Raw genomic sequence first — 15,053 nt, 5'->3', positions numbered from 1 at the left:
CTATTTTGTTCTATTAACACAAAACAAATATCAAGATGTGAAGTGACTACACTGTAAAAAGTAATAAGTTGAGTTTACTTGGAAAACCTGTGGAAAGTGATTACCTCAGAATTTTCAAGTAAATTCATTCATCATTTCTGAGTTGTAGACGCTACAACAACTTTGTAGAGTTAACTTATTTATATGCAAAAACTACAAGAAAACCTTAGTAATGGCAACTCAGTATAACAAGTTCAGTTGACTTAAATCTTTAAGTTAGGCTTAGTACAGATAACTCAAATAAAACAGTTAATTTAATGTGATTGCTAGTTCACATTACTAGAAAAATGTGTGGAAAGTGATTACCTTAATTTTCTCAAGCAAGTTGTACTCAAAACCGTAAGTTCTTAAAACAAAGATAGACAATAGATTGTTGGTACAACAACAGGGTCATTTATTTTTATAAAACAATATTTATTCAACTCCATACTTGAGGCATGACACAATTTCAACAAAAATGCACATACTGTACTCCGTTGCAAAATAGATCAGTCTCCCCTTTTCACAAATGTAACTTTTTTATGAAGAGGTATAATGCAAATTTGGAAACAAAAGTAGACTACTCAGAAAATAAACTTATTTAAAAAAACTTAATTAGTTTACAATGTCAAACAAAAAGATATCTTGTCTTACTTAAAAAAAACACTTCACATTAATTAAATTGTCAAGTTTTCTAAAAGAAACAAAGTACATTTTCCAGTACACTCTAAAAAAAGAAAGAAAAATCGCTGTCCCCTTTTCACAGAGGTAAAATTAAGTACTGAGGAACTTTGGAGACTATAAGTATTTTAGTAAAGAACGCGTTTTTGATCTCTTTATCAAACATCAAAAAACATCTAAAATGTTACTAAAACCAACCACTACACACTTAACATCAAGCATGTTTAACATTAACATTAAAGTGAAAGCTCCCTTACCAAAGCAAATTCTGTCATCATTTACTCTCCCTCTGATTGTTCCAAACCTGTATTAATTTCTTTGTTCTGATGAACATAGAAAGATATTTGGATGAATGTCAGTTACAAAACAAATCTCATCCCCCAATTACTGTCATAGTAGGGAAAATAAACACTATAGGAGTCAACGGGGGATGAGATCTGCTCAGTTTCTGACAATCTTCCAAATATATTATTTTGTGTTTAGCAGAACAAATTAATTTACATAGGTTTGGAACAGTCTGAGGGTGAGTAAATGATAACAGAATTTTAATATGTGGGTGAACTGTCCTTTCAAGTAAGTTTTCCAACAGGAAATAGAATACATTTTCAGTTGTGCTGTACCATTTTTGAAACTTAAAATGGTTAATCAAGAACAATGACAATGCTCTGTCATGGCACATTTACATTACTGCAGTAGAAGAGTTTTGAGGGATTGTAATTTAGGCTTTAGAGACTTGTGCCCAAGTGACAAAAGCACCCTCTGGATGAAATCAAAAGTGTTCTTCAGTACTGGGGGATACTCTAAATTCAGAGCATAAATGAGCCCAAAGAGGATGCACATGGCTTGGGGAAGATTTCCCAGGTTATCCATTACAATTTTACCTTCCAAAATAAGGGCAATGGATGCGGCATCAAGGTGCAGTGAGTACGGTATGGATTCACAGTCCTCAGGGATCACTGTCAAAATGCCGATTGAAATGCTGGACAACCCTTCTTCATCATCACAGTCCTTAAAACACCATAACAAAAATAAAGTCAATTAACAATTCACATTTCAAAATAACAAATCATTGCTGTTCGACATAAATTAGTTTTTTCCTTTTTGCCGTACATTTAATTACTTTCTTGCCTTCATTTGACTTCTTCCTTTCACATCAGTTATGTCTGTATTCTTCTGTCTTAACTTCTGTCTTAAATTTGTCTTAATCATTCCATCTTTTCAATGGTCCCCTTTTTTAATTGTTTTCCTTGTCTTCATGCCTTATCTACCTTGTTTTATTATTTATTAACAAAACAGACAAAACTACTTACGAAACACGTATTGTAAAAATCAGTGGGGTCCTCTCCGAGGAGAAGTGGGAGGCCATGAAGAACAGCCGTTCGCCTTCCATTGGTGTCAGATTTCTGTAAAATTATTCAAAGTAAAGTTTAATAGCACTAACACAACACCTGCAAAAACAAAGAACTGGGATATGTCTGTGGAGCTTACATTATTGTCAACCTGTTGTAGAATCTTCTTGAGTTTACAGCCAACGTCTCCCCCTTTGGCCTTGAAGATTTCAAGGAAACGTTGAAGGAAACGGTCAAGTTCTTGAAAGAATTCACTTTGCAGGTTTTTGCCAGATATACGGCTAAACTCCGCAAGAACCTAAAAAAAAAAAATTAAGCAATCACTTTTATCCGAAATGTGCAAGTTTGGATTAAACATCAAACTTAAATTAGGTAAAATTGATAAATATCGTTTAATTTTTTTATTTGCATAGAAAAAGTTAAAAACATGACATGAGCCCACAAGACAAGAATATTAACTGACCTGACTCTCCGTAAAGAGTGCTGGCCACCGTTCCACAGTGTCCTTTACAGCTGGTTCCCTCTCTATCAGTTCTTTTCGACGTAATGCGAAAGTAGAATTCATGTTCTGGGCTATCAGCATAGAATTAGGACGTCGTTTCTTCATTTCTTCGACTATCTCCTTCCTTTTGGACTCCATGCTAGTTTCATCTTCACCTTCAGGGAAATTAGGTAGAAAATTGATTTCATACCTTTTTGATTTTTTTATGCTTTTCTGAGGCTGTTGTCCTCTTCTTTTCCCTGCATTTATGGATACATCTAAACATCCAGCGCGTCGCAATTTTGAGCGGTAATTCCCCATTTTCCACCTAAGGCTATCATACCACCCATTCCACCCCTTACAGGAGCCAGGCAGGGTAAGGCAGGGATGTTTTTTAATCAGAGCAGCAGCAACATCCTCAAAATTTTCCTTATCTGGGTAGGCTTTGAAAATGTAAATAGTCTCCGAGAGCTTCTCAAGGATCTCATGCTTCAACTCTCCAGACACTTGTAGATATTTCTGATCTCGCATGTACTGTAGATTTCCCTGACGTAACCTGTATTCTACGTCAACAGGGAAAGTAGGGATCTCAAAAGGTTCTGGCCATGCACTTCGTTTAACCTGGCTTGAAGGATGATCAGAATCTGTAGAGAGGATTTCAGTATCAGCTGTGCTAGGTGTTGGTGTTGTCACAAGAGAGACAATCTTCAGTGTAGGCTTATCTGGCAAGTCAGCAATATCAGTGAGATTCACAAGGGAATTATTGAAGTCAGGATCCTCAAATTGAAGTGAAAACTTGAACGGAAGTCCCAGCTTCTTTTCAAGTTGTTCCAATAGTGAGTCAATTGTCTGTGGTTTCACAGGAAGTGTGATTTTTCTAATGTCATTTTCATTAACAAACACTCTGAGTATCGTCCTTGTCTCCATATTGGGTCTCTCTACAGATAAAAGAAACAAGGTTAAAGAACTGAGTTTTTCAAAGTGACAGTTCACCCACAAGATACGTTTTATTTACTCTCCTTTGTGTCATTCAAAACCCATTCTCTGAATAATGTAGCTTTTTTTTTCTTAAATGTTTAGAATTAAAACAAAACAGTAAAATCGAGACAGTTTGCAAAATTTCTCAATTTACTTGTCATCCAATCAGCACATGATATAATGTTTTAATGTAACATAGGTCCTGCCCCTAAGTGTATAGGCTGGCAAAGGAAATGGGTCATTCAGATCTGATCTTTTGGTAACTGACAGCGAGCGCACATGGCTGCACAGTTCAAAAGCACGTAGGTGCTCAATGTACCAACATGTCACATCTCTACATACAAACAGAACATCACTGTTGATGACAAGAATTTTGAAAATCTGTCTGAAATCTGGTAGTCCTGAACAAGTACCAACAGATACAACCATATCTGGATTATACTGGATTCCATCAATGGTCACAGAGAATGCTGAGAGGACAGTGTTCTGTACTGCATATGTCTGTCTCAGTAATTCCTGAATATTCTCAGAGAAAGTTGAAATCAAAGTTCCCATCACCTTCTCCGTCTGGATGGATGGCTTGAAAAAGGAGGGGGAGTCAACATAGTAACCCATCAGTCTTTGATGCCGGATAGCCAGAGTTTGTGCGACATTTTTGAAGTTTTTGGTGCTGCGAATTACCTGTTTGAAGAATTTATGTTTACCTTCAAAGCGCATTGTCCATACATCTCTAAGTGGTCCATACATTCTTATGAGCTGTGGATAGTGCTCAATATAGTGGTGCTTAGGGCGCAATGTGAAATGAGGAAACACTGTTAAAAGTAAATGTCTGTGTTCTGCGATCTTTGCATTAAGGAAATCAAGAGAATCCTCAGTGAACTTGAATGCCACTGACATTTCCAAAATATCTTTCAGAAGCAACAGAATTTCCCATGTTTTATCATTTTCAGGGATGTCAAAGCCAATCAGGAGGGGCAGAAGTCTAATTAGTGCCCAGTTTTCGTGGGCGTTACCACCAATGCTACCTCTAGAGGCAAATGTGGGTGGGATGACCTGAGGCTGATCAACTTTGTCTGAGAATTTGTAAGGAAACTCCTTGATAGCATGATTCAGAGATTCAAGAGAGATTAATTTTCTCAAGACCAAATCATTAATGCACAAGGACATCTCAACGGGGATGATACCTTCCATAAGATCGTGCATTACGTCAGGTGGAAAACCACCAACTGTGTGAAAGTGTTCCAATCTTTCGCTTAAAACACAGCCATCTTTCACACCATACTGCTTTACCAAACGTGCATCATTCAACACTGCAGCCACTTGCCTGTCATGCTTCTGCTTGGATCTTGGTTCGAATGCTCCCAGATGGACCCCCTTCTCTTGGATTTCACTTCTCTTGGCAAGGCAGAACCGACATGGATGCTCAACAGTAAAACTCTCCTGTAAACCAGCCAAAGAATGAGCACCTAGATTATCAGATGACACAAAAAGCACAGTTCCTTTCACACAGTCTCCTAACTGTTCAATGTACACACCATGCTTTTCAAGGGTTTCAAGGTCTTGAACAAGAGGGCGCAAGACATCTTTATAACCATGTTGTTTTAATGTACTAGCTCTGCATAAAATTGCTAACTGTATTGAATGAAGTGATGAACGATCCTTTGAGGGAATATTGGCTATAACCCAATACAGAGCAAACATTTTGTGTTTTTTTCGTGAGGTCCCAAGGGGATTGGCAACCTCAAATTCGTCAACGTAAAGACCAAGGGCAATCCTTAATGTCTCGGTGTTGAAAAAGTCATTTTCTTGATAGTGAATTCCATCTCTGTAAGTGTTAAATTCATTAACTGAGCGGTCATTATAAAGGACCTTATTTAGAATATCAGTCCTGTTTAAAAGTTTTTGCAACATTTGCAGAACAGGTACATAAGAAAATGATTGGGAATCAAGACTGTACTCAATTGGCATGACAACAGGAAATTCACTCAGAAAATATGATGCTCTTCTGCTTGCTGTGGAAAGAGGCTCGCCAGCTTTGGTCAGTGTCAAAATTGGGTTATTGTCCTTTACAGCATTGACTATTTTTCTCACTAATGAATCACAGTCACGTACTCCATGTTTAAGGAGAATTTGCTGAATAGCATGATAAACTAGGGGCTCTGACAGCAGTAAAATTTGAGTCATTTGTTGCATTATTTCCTGTGTAGCTAAATCAGAAACATGTAAAATAGCCTGCATTTTGAGAAAGAGTGAGGCAAGATTATGCTCTAGTTGATGCTGCAAATCATCAAGATTTTCATTCTCTGCATCATTTTCCTCAAAGCGTTCATCTACCAAATCAGGGCACAAAGGCTCTTCTGGTTGGACATTATCTACACTGGGCGTACCATGCAAAAGAATGTCAGACTTCAACTGCCTCTGATCAGGTGTTCTATGCTCTCTACATTTATGGACATTAAATGTAGAGTTGACATTGCTCTGAAAAGTGCAGTTTTTATAGGGACACTGCACCATTTCATGATTTTTGAGATGATGCCTTAAATGAGACAAAAAAATTGTGTCTGTGCAGGGCTCCTCAAAACTGCACATTAAGCAGTGAAATATCAAAGGGGTGTCATCACATGGACGCGTTTGGCTACCATACACCTGATGTGAATGATTTTTCGTTAAATGCACCATCAGAGAATTAAATGATTTAAATGAGCATAGACAATCTGTGTGGAGACATGGAATTGGAGTAGTTCTAGTGTAGCCTCCATGTTTTAATCTGTAATGTTTCAACAGCTGAGCCCTCTTTTCACAAGAAAACAAGCAGAATTTACACTTCCACTCCATGAGTTTTAGTCTTCCGAAGTAATGCGTAATTTAATGGCTTATTAATGGAAAAATCGTAAATCATGAATCACTCTGGTCTTTTACACGTGAACGACACGTGCACGACACGTGTAAAGTAAGCTTTGCGGTTTATACATAATAATAATGGTGAAACACAAACTAACGACAGAAAAAAATAGCTTAAAAACTGTACTGAAATTTTTTTTTGGTAAAAAAAATCGACGTTTTAAACCAAGCTAGTTAGGCACAGGTCATAAATGGCGGTAAGAGAGTAACCTTGCCTGAAAGAAAACGACTGAAATTAACGTTAGATTTCTTGTTCATATATCCGCGTAATAAACGTGACTTAATACAATGGCGACTGCACACACGATTAAAATATTAGATTTCTAAGTAGGTCAAAAGCTTACCTATTTGTTCTGACGGATCCAAAACACGATGTGAAGTTCTTCGTCTCTGTCTTCTGCAATTGGCTAACTGTGCTGCAGAGAATGCACTTTCGCTATTGCGCATGCGCACACGAATATACTCCGCCAACACAAAAATTTGTTTAGGTCAATAATAAAACTATACAACACATATTATAATTGTAGAAACACCATAAACAATTTGAAATTGAACTTTGATGTAATAAAGGATTGATTAATTATGATGGGCTTAAAAAGCATATCATTTGGTTGTTAAGATTTTTGGTTCTTGATTTAAAAAAAAGAGAAGATTCAGAATACACATTTGTCTGAGTGTGTGGAGAGAGAGAGATTAACAAGCATTTTTTTCACTATTAAATGTATTACCTATGTGTGTGTGTGTGCGTGTGTGCGTGTTTGCGTGTGTGTGGAGAGAGAGAGAGAAATTAATCAAGTGTATTTAATATAACCTTTGTCACCATGATATTTGCAAAGTGAGACCTTTAGTACAACTCACTCGATGCTCTAAGGTACAGTGTACTTAAGTTGTTTAGTTTAACTATTGCATTCACCTAAAAGTTCACACAACACAGCATAATCAAGTAAAACCAACAAATTTTTCAAAATCAGTTAAGGAAACTAGGCTTCCTGAGTAGATTCAGTTATTACTTTTTACAGTGTAGAGTTTACACAGAGAGAAGGAGAGAGAGGAAGAGGGATAGAGAGGGAGAGAGAGCAAGAGAGAGTGTGAGAGGGATAGAAAGGGAGGAAGGGGGGAGAGATGGAGGAAGGTGGAGATAGGAGGGACAAAAGAGATTAGCTGGCCGAGAGACATAGAGAGAGACAGTGAGAGAGAGAGAGAGAGAGAGAGAGAGAGAGAGAGAGAGAGAGAGAGAGAGAGAGAGAGAGAGAGAGAGAGAGAGAGAGAGAGAGAGAGATTAGCCGTCTGAGAGAGAGAGAGAGAGAGAAATCTACTTTTGATATTTTATTTTCCATATTTAATTTGTTTACTTACACATACTTAGTTTTGTATTATATTCTATATGTATGCCTTACTCAGCACCTTCGTTTAACTTTACTCTAATGTTTGTTCTTATTGTATGTCTTGTTATATGTTCAATGCTTTGGCAATCATGCCAATAAAGTAAATTGAAATTAAATATTGAGAGACTAATAGAGTGAGATAGAGAGACAGATTAGACGGCCAAGAGACATAAAGAGAGAGAGAGAGAGAGAGAGAGAGAGACAGGGAATTTACCTCATTATAAATTGTTATCAATGATGAATATAAAATGAGAAAAGCATTTATACAGTAATTATATCAATAAAACCTAATCCACAACAATAAAACTGAAGTAACCCTGTTATGTGGCAAAACGTAAGACCTAGAAAAATGTCATTAGCAAGTGTCATGAAATAGATGTAATTGTGCTTCAGACCAGCGATTTGAGCGATGATCTCTGAAGTGTCACAGCGAGACGATCGCAGCAGATGAAGCGTAGAGTACCGGCCAATTAAAACCTCTTCTTTACAGTGACTTTATAAATATTCATACACTCCTTACGGTTAGACACAAAAGGAGCTTTAGTTTCTCACGAACATTTCCCCAGTCGAGCATTAACATTAAATGTGTGTTCATGGCTCAACGCAAACATATAACCAGTGTTGGGTAAGTTACTCTGAAAAAGTAGTTACTAATAACATACTCAATAGTGTTATTAGATTAATGTAAAATGACTCTATCCAGAAATTATTACATTATTTATTACTAATGACTTTCTATATTCTACATCAACTTTGATGATTTAAGGGATTCAAGGATTTACATGAAACAGCTCTTAATTCGTTTGAAAAATTAAGAGTACTATCTTAATTTACATTTTCAAAGGAAAAGTAATAAAATTACAGTAACTAGTTACTTAGTTAGACCCAACACTGCAAATAACCCACAAATTGAATACTGGACTGTAATTGGTCAATGGCGACTCTAAATATCTTTGATGAAGGAGTGTTAACTGAATATCATCGTTGCAGTATGTTCACAGTACATGCATCTCATGCAACGCATTTCTGGAGGATTTACGGTGTCTCTCATCCAGTCTCAGCTCAGGCCAACGTAATGTTCCAACACGTCTGCTAGGACTCACATCAAAGAGACGTGGAACGTGTTTTCATTCAAGAGCGACCGTCAAGACACCGCTCCTGACTCCGTTGTAAACAGTCCCTGCAGGAATGCGGCTGTTCATCTGAAGAAGGTTAATTATCGCTAATGACGTCACACATCAAAGCTTCGATCGCTCAACTTGTTATGGCACACTACTACCCCGGCCATCGGTCGTGTCAGTCCAAGCGGGCGATCAGATCTGACCGGGCTCACAGACTTAGCGTCAACACGCTTTCTCGCTAATTGCCGTTTTTGGCCAGAGAGAGAGAGAGAGACAGAGTGAGAAAGAGGGAGAGAGTGTGAGAGAGAGAGAACAAGTATTAAGTACTTTTATGTAATCAACTCATTTCTACCCGGCCGTTGCTCGTGTCTGTCCGAGTGGGCGTTCGGATCTGACCGGTCTCACAGACTTATCTCAAATTAGCATTTCAATGTATATGGCTTAGCCTTAGCGGCTTCTCGCTAATCGTCGTTTTTTGGTCAGCTCTTTGTTTCAGAGGCTAATGTGGGTCGGCCGCTTCAAACACATGCTGATGGGCTGAGCGTTGATGTCAGGAGACCAATTACGCTGGCGAGTGAGAATTACAGAGAAACTGCTCTCAGATCAGCCCGAACGCATCTGAACCCTGCGGCTAAGAGAAGGCGTCAACGGCTGCAAAATCTCACCAGGACGGTCGATATTCCTACAGACGGCGGAGAGGGCAAAGACAAAAAGTGTCATTTAGTTTTTTACGAACAATGGTATCGTTCATTTACAACAGAATACAAGAGTTTTGCTAACAATTGACGGAATGGTGCAACTCCGTCGTGTCATGGGGGGTTGCCAGGGTTTGCTTGACGGTTACTGGGGTGTTCTCAGTGGTCGCTAGGTCACCACCCGAGACTCAATGAGATTTTGTCTTTGAATACGTATCGAGTTTAACAGTTTGAGATCATCAATGCTTGCAGCACGCTAACCGCAAGTCAGACGCTACACTAAAAAGCATCAAAGCAACACAATTCAAGCGCTGCTCTATGGCTCAGACGCATTAATCAAACAATCTCAAAAAGACAGATCCGGAGACTTTGAGGGCGTCAACACGATTTCCCCTCTGATTATCTGACCTCTGAGCGGCCCCTGACCACGCCCCCCCTAAGCTCCGCCTCTTCTGTCCGATCAGCTCCTCTACAGTAGAGTGCAGATGTATTTGAGCACACCGCAGGACACACTTGATTTGACCAGAGGGGCGACATGATAAATGAGACACTTCTGTAAATCTACTGCAACAGCAACCCGCTCGCACCGCAATCTAGCCTGCACCGGGACAGGTGTATTGATGTACGAGGGAGAGAGAGAGAGAAAGAGGGGGGATGTGTAAAAATGACATCTTTTTACTGGGTTTTTGGAAACTGTGTGTACCCAACGTTTCCTTTCGTATTAAAGGGACAGTTCGGCCTAAAATAAAAAGAGATAATGACAGATCATTGGAAATCATTGACACCTTTTTCACGTTTCCGGGTTTCTCAGCAGCCGATGTCGTCATAGTTGGTTAAACTTCTACCGTGGTGAGACCAGCACAAATACATAGTTTGCATTCTCGTTTCCTAAAACAGCAGAAGAAAAACTCAACGGTAGTGATTTTACTACTTTCAACAAAACGAAAAAGTCTGATGATTGCAGTCAAAAGAGAGGATGATGTCAAATTTACTGTGACTTCCATTGACTATGGCAAGCTGAATTAGCTCCATAGCATTTTCAGCAAATTAATTTTTGATATCAACAATTGAATTACTACATGTAAAAAAGGCAATTTCTGATATCAATAATTACTTTTCCACTAGTGACGATGTGAAATCTTGATATAAATAACGTGATTGTTACTAGTAAGAAAGCCATTTTAGATATTTACAATTACTCTCTATTAAATTAAATCTCTTTCCTGATAAATACCAAATACTAAATGCGACATGTTCAAATTCATTCACAGATATCAATAATGAGCATTTCAACTAGTGAAAATTGAATTCTTGATATCAGGAATTTACATTTTTACTAGTGACAAATTAATTGTTGATATCAAAAAAAATTACTGATACGAATTGCATTTCTGAAATAAAAAAACAAGACTTTTAACATGTAAAAAAAAAATTGATATCTGAAATTGAATAATTTGCAAAAGCAAATAATTGTGATATTTAACTAGTAAAAGTGCAATTACAGAAATCAAGAATAACGATTTTTAATAGTTGAAATTAAATGTTTGATATCAAGTATACACATTTCTGCGAGTGATTGCGCGATCGTTGATATCACAAATTTACAATTTTACTAGTTGAAATGCTCATTATTGATATCTGTAAATTAATTTGAACATGTCGCATTTGCTATTTCTGATATCAATAAATCTAAGAGTAATTGTAGCTATCTAAAATGGCTTTCTTACTAGTAACAATCACATTATTGTTATCAAGAATTCACATCGTCACTAGTGAAAAAGTTATTATTGATATCAGAAATTGCCTTTTTTTACATGTAGTAATTCAATTGTTGATATCAAAAATTAACATCCTGAGCATGATTAAAAGCTAAATGATGCAAAGGTAATATAATACAAAGTTTAGTGATATTAACGCATACATTTTTTAAAAGATGTAATATAAAAAACGTTTTATGGTGATGATGAACGAAGAACCGCGTCATCACAGGTTCGTGAAAAAGGTCTGTTAATATTATCACTACAATGATTTACGAACTAAAACAATAAATACTACACAACAAACAAACAAAACTACACTGGAGCTTGATGTTAAGAGTGTCATTGGTCTAAACGGCTCAGGAGCGCGAGGATAAGACGTGTCAGTTAACCGAGAGGAGATCTCTCTGGGTTAGATGATGCTTTGATGGCAGGAGAACTCCAGATGGCAAGCAAACAACGGCACCGGCACATTTATAAATGTCACTTCCCCTGGTACTATCTAGCAGCCTCCCATGCTCATCTCTCTCTCTCTCTCTCTCTCTCTCTCTCTCTCTCTCACTTTGCATGTGAAAAACACAACGTTTGCAAGACAAACAGTTGCACTAACAGAGTTGGTTATTGAATGACGTAATGTGCTTCAACTGAAGGAAACTCTGGGAAGCGTTACCCAAGGTTTACTGGCGCCCTCTGTTGTTAGTCCATCAATCCAGCAGGTCTGTTTTATAACACTGACCATGAAGTTAACACATTTGAACTATCACGGTTAGACAAGGAGAGAACCCAAACGCAGGCAGACAGATGGTTGAGGGGTTAACACGGGTATTTATTGTAACACAGAACACTACAAAAAGGCAAAACAAAACCCACAATGGGGAAAACAAGACTTGAAAACTAAATACAGAAAAAAGAACACGGACTAACTAAACTAAGAAAACAAACACTGGGAACAAACACTAAACTAAGACTTACTAGACACCGGGAAAACAGGAACAAGGCAAGGCACAAGAACGGGCATGAAACAGCTAACATCCACAATGACCAGGAATCACATACAATGAACGAGCACAGGACAATGAAACATGAGGACTCTTTATAGGGAGACGAACACAGGATAATTAAATAGGGACCAGGTGACACGGATAAAACACTAAGGGGTAGCTAATTAACACAAACTAGGAAACAGAAGGGGAAGGAACGATGACGCGACTCGGGGAGAGTATGGAAAGCCACAAGGTCAAAAACATCTCTCCCCACATGAAACAAAGGATTCTGTATGATTCCACTTCTAAACCAAGAAATACCTGACAAGGAGAGGTGAAACCATGACATGAACTGGTAATTACTTGTAAAATGGCCAATGGTTACCATCACATTGTCGAAAGACACTTACACAGAAAATTCCCATAAGAAAGAAAATCACTCCGATTCGGCCTCTGTATATCTCAAATATTTTTTTAAAACATCAACGAGATTCAATGGAGATCAATTGAAAACGTATTATTCATATCTCAGATATTTCTGGTGATCAGGTAAACACTTTGAACACTATTAACACTTTGGAATATTTCTATTAAAGTATTTACAATTGAGTGCCTTCAAAACAGTGGTAACACAGGCTTAGGCCGTGTTCAGACATGACTTCTTTTTTTAAAAGAAAAAGTTGACAAAGGCACTTTTTAAGGGAAAAAAATACAAATATCAAAAGAAAGCCATGACTTCAGAGGCAGAAAGACAGCGTAACAGAAGTCTTTTTGAATTAGAAACAGAGTACGTCATGCATTAACGAATCACATATTTAAAAACTACAATACAGATATCTTGCTAGAAATGCAATCAGAAGTTGTTGAAAGTGAACATTAAACTTACATTTATACAAAACTATCCTCCAATAGGCGTTTTGGCCGCCATTTTATTTTTCCTTCTCGACCAATTGACATTTCTCGCATGTTGTTATGTAAACGACTGGTCTCTGTCATTGGATTGCTATTTAATAGGAGCTTGACATTTTTGTCAGCGTCAAACGCTTGGCGTTTTTTTCAGTAAAGTTGAACTTTTTTTCCACCTTTTGAGCTGAATAAAAAGACGCTGGCGTTTAAAAAAGCACTCTGCACTTTTTTTGAAAACACAGTTTATTACATAGGATTATAATGTAAAACAAACGCTAGCAGGTTCGAAAAAGACGTCAAATCAAGTGTTAACACGGCCCACTCGGCTAAGATATTTGGAAGAATGTCAGTAACTAGACTGATCTCATCCCCCATTGACTCCCATAGTATTTATTTTCCCTACCATGCCAGTAAATGGGGGTCGAGATCGGTTTGGGTACTGACATTCTTCCAAATATCTTTTGTAGTGCTCAACAGAACAAAAACATTTACACAGGTTTGGAATAATCTGAGGGTAAGTAAATGATGACAGAATTTTCATTTTTGGGTGAACTATCCCTTTAAGGTTTGGACAACTTAATTCACTTGAGTTCCTAATCCCAGACTTGTTAATAGGTGTAACTCAAATATTTTAAAAGGTTTAAACATTAGAATTGTCTTTTCTGTTCTGATACTTTTTCAAAACAGCATCATGGCATCTGCTACTTTATCAATTACAGAAGCAACCGTATTGAGAATAATTCTGCTCGGTCTCTTTAAGAACGTTTGGACTCCGTGTTATATTCGTGTGTGCGTGAGTGATGACTGAATCGTCTGCTGAAGGCCGATAGATGCTTTATTACCGGCAGGGCGTAGTTTATTTCGCTTCGATTTTAACATGATCCCTCTCCGCTCACTTAATGATGGAGGTTCGGATTTATGCAGGAACATCCGAGAGCCCGGCTCATAAAACAACATCACCATGACAACGGCTCCTGTAACTCTTTCTTCACAAAGTCATGACATCACAAAACGTTTGGAAACTTTGAGAAGTTTGGTAACTGGTCGCTTTTCTCCTACTTTAAGGGAATAATTGTGGATTGACGCCAACAGATCGACAACTCATTTCCAGAGTTAGATTTATTTATATTTAATCCAGCAAATAGATGGTTTGAAAGTGACAATATTAACAAACGCTACTGCGCAGTATTTCTTATACCAAGCAAAAGAAACCGAACCGTTATTTGTTATTCTTTACGTTATTCTTTAAAGCAACACTATGTCGTTTTTCGACATTAAATAATGTCTCTAAAATTATTTCAATATTTAAACAATTTAACTTGAAAAATTCACTTACGTCGCTGGCTGAGCAGCCCCATAGCGCTTAAAATCACACTCCGTAAATTTCATGTTTCGAATCGGTACACAATGTCCGCCCATCCACTGCCCCTACTTCATTACCTGACGAATTTGTCCACCTATCAAAAGACACTTTCTTTTGTAAAGAAATGAAGTGTACAGAAGCACACATTAGTCCAGTGGTTCTCGACTCTGGCCCGCGAGATCCATTTTCCTGCAGAGTTTAGCCCGAACTCTGATATAAAACACCTGAACAAGATAATCAGAGTATTTAGGAATAGACGCCTTCAACTTAATGCGGCGCTGCGCAAATCTATCATCGTATGACATTTAAGTACCGCGAGAGCGATTCAACTGCAGATTGTTCTGTACGGATCTGAATCGCTCTCGCGGTACTTTAATGCGATATAACAAACAACTGTGCAGCCCAACATTAAATTGAACGCATCTGTTCATGAAG

General features: G+C 37.8%; 1 protein-coding gene across 1 annotated transcript; it reads right to left on the bottom strand.

Annotated features, from left to right (window-relative positions):
- Positions 1–442: 442 nt before the first annotated feature.
- LOC130424571 (uncharacterized) lies at positions 443–4,482 on the bottom strand. The gene is made up of 5 exons (XM_056750356.1): positions 4,066–4,482; positions 2,512–3,467; positions 2,188–2,346; positions 2,010–2,102; positions 443–1,707 (listed from the first exon to the last, which is right to left on the bottom strand). Exons 2-5 carry the CDS (start codon positions 3,454–3,456, stop codon positions 1,384–1,386), a joined length of 1,521 nt encoding a protein of 506 aa, XP_056606334.1. The 5' UTR covers positions 3,457–3,467; positions 4,066–4,482; the 3' UTR covers positions 443–1,383.
- Between the last annotated feature and the right edge of the window lie 10,571 nt (positions 4,483–15,053).

The sequence above is a fragment of the Triplophysa dalaica genome, chromosome 1, assembly GCF_015846415.1.
Source record: "Triplophysa dalaica isolate WHDGS20190420 chromosome 1, ASM1584641v1, whole genome shotgun sequence".
In the NCBI taxonomy this organism is placed as follows: domain Eukaryota; kingdom Metazoa; phylum Chordata; class Actinopteri; order Cypriniformes; family Nemacheilidae; genus Triplophysa; species Triplophysa dalaica.
Note: the sequence above shows the minus strand (reverse complement) of the source record. Positions and strands in the feature narration are given on the sequence as shown.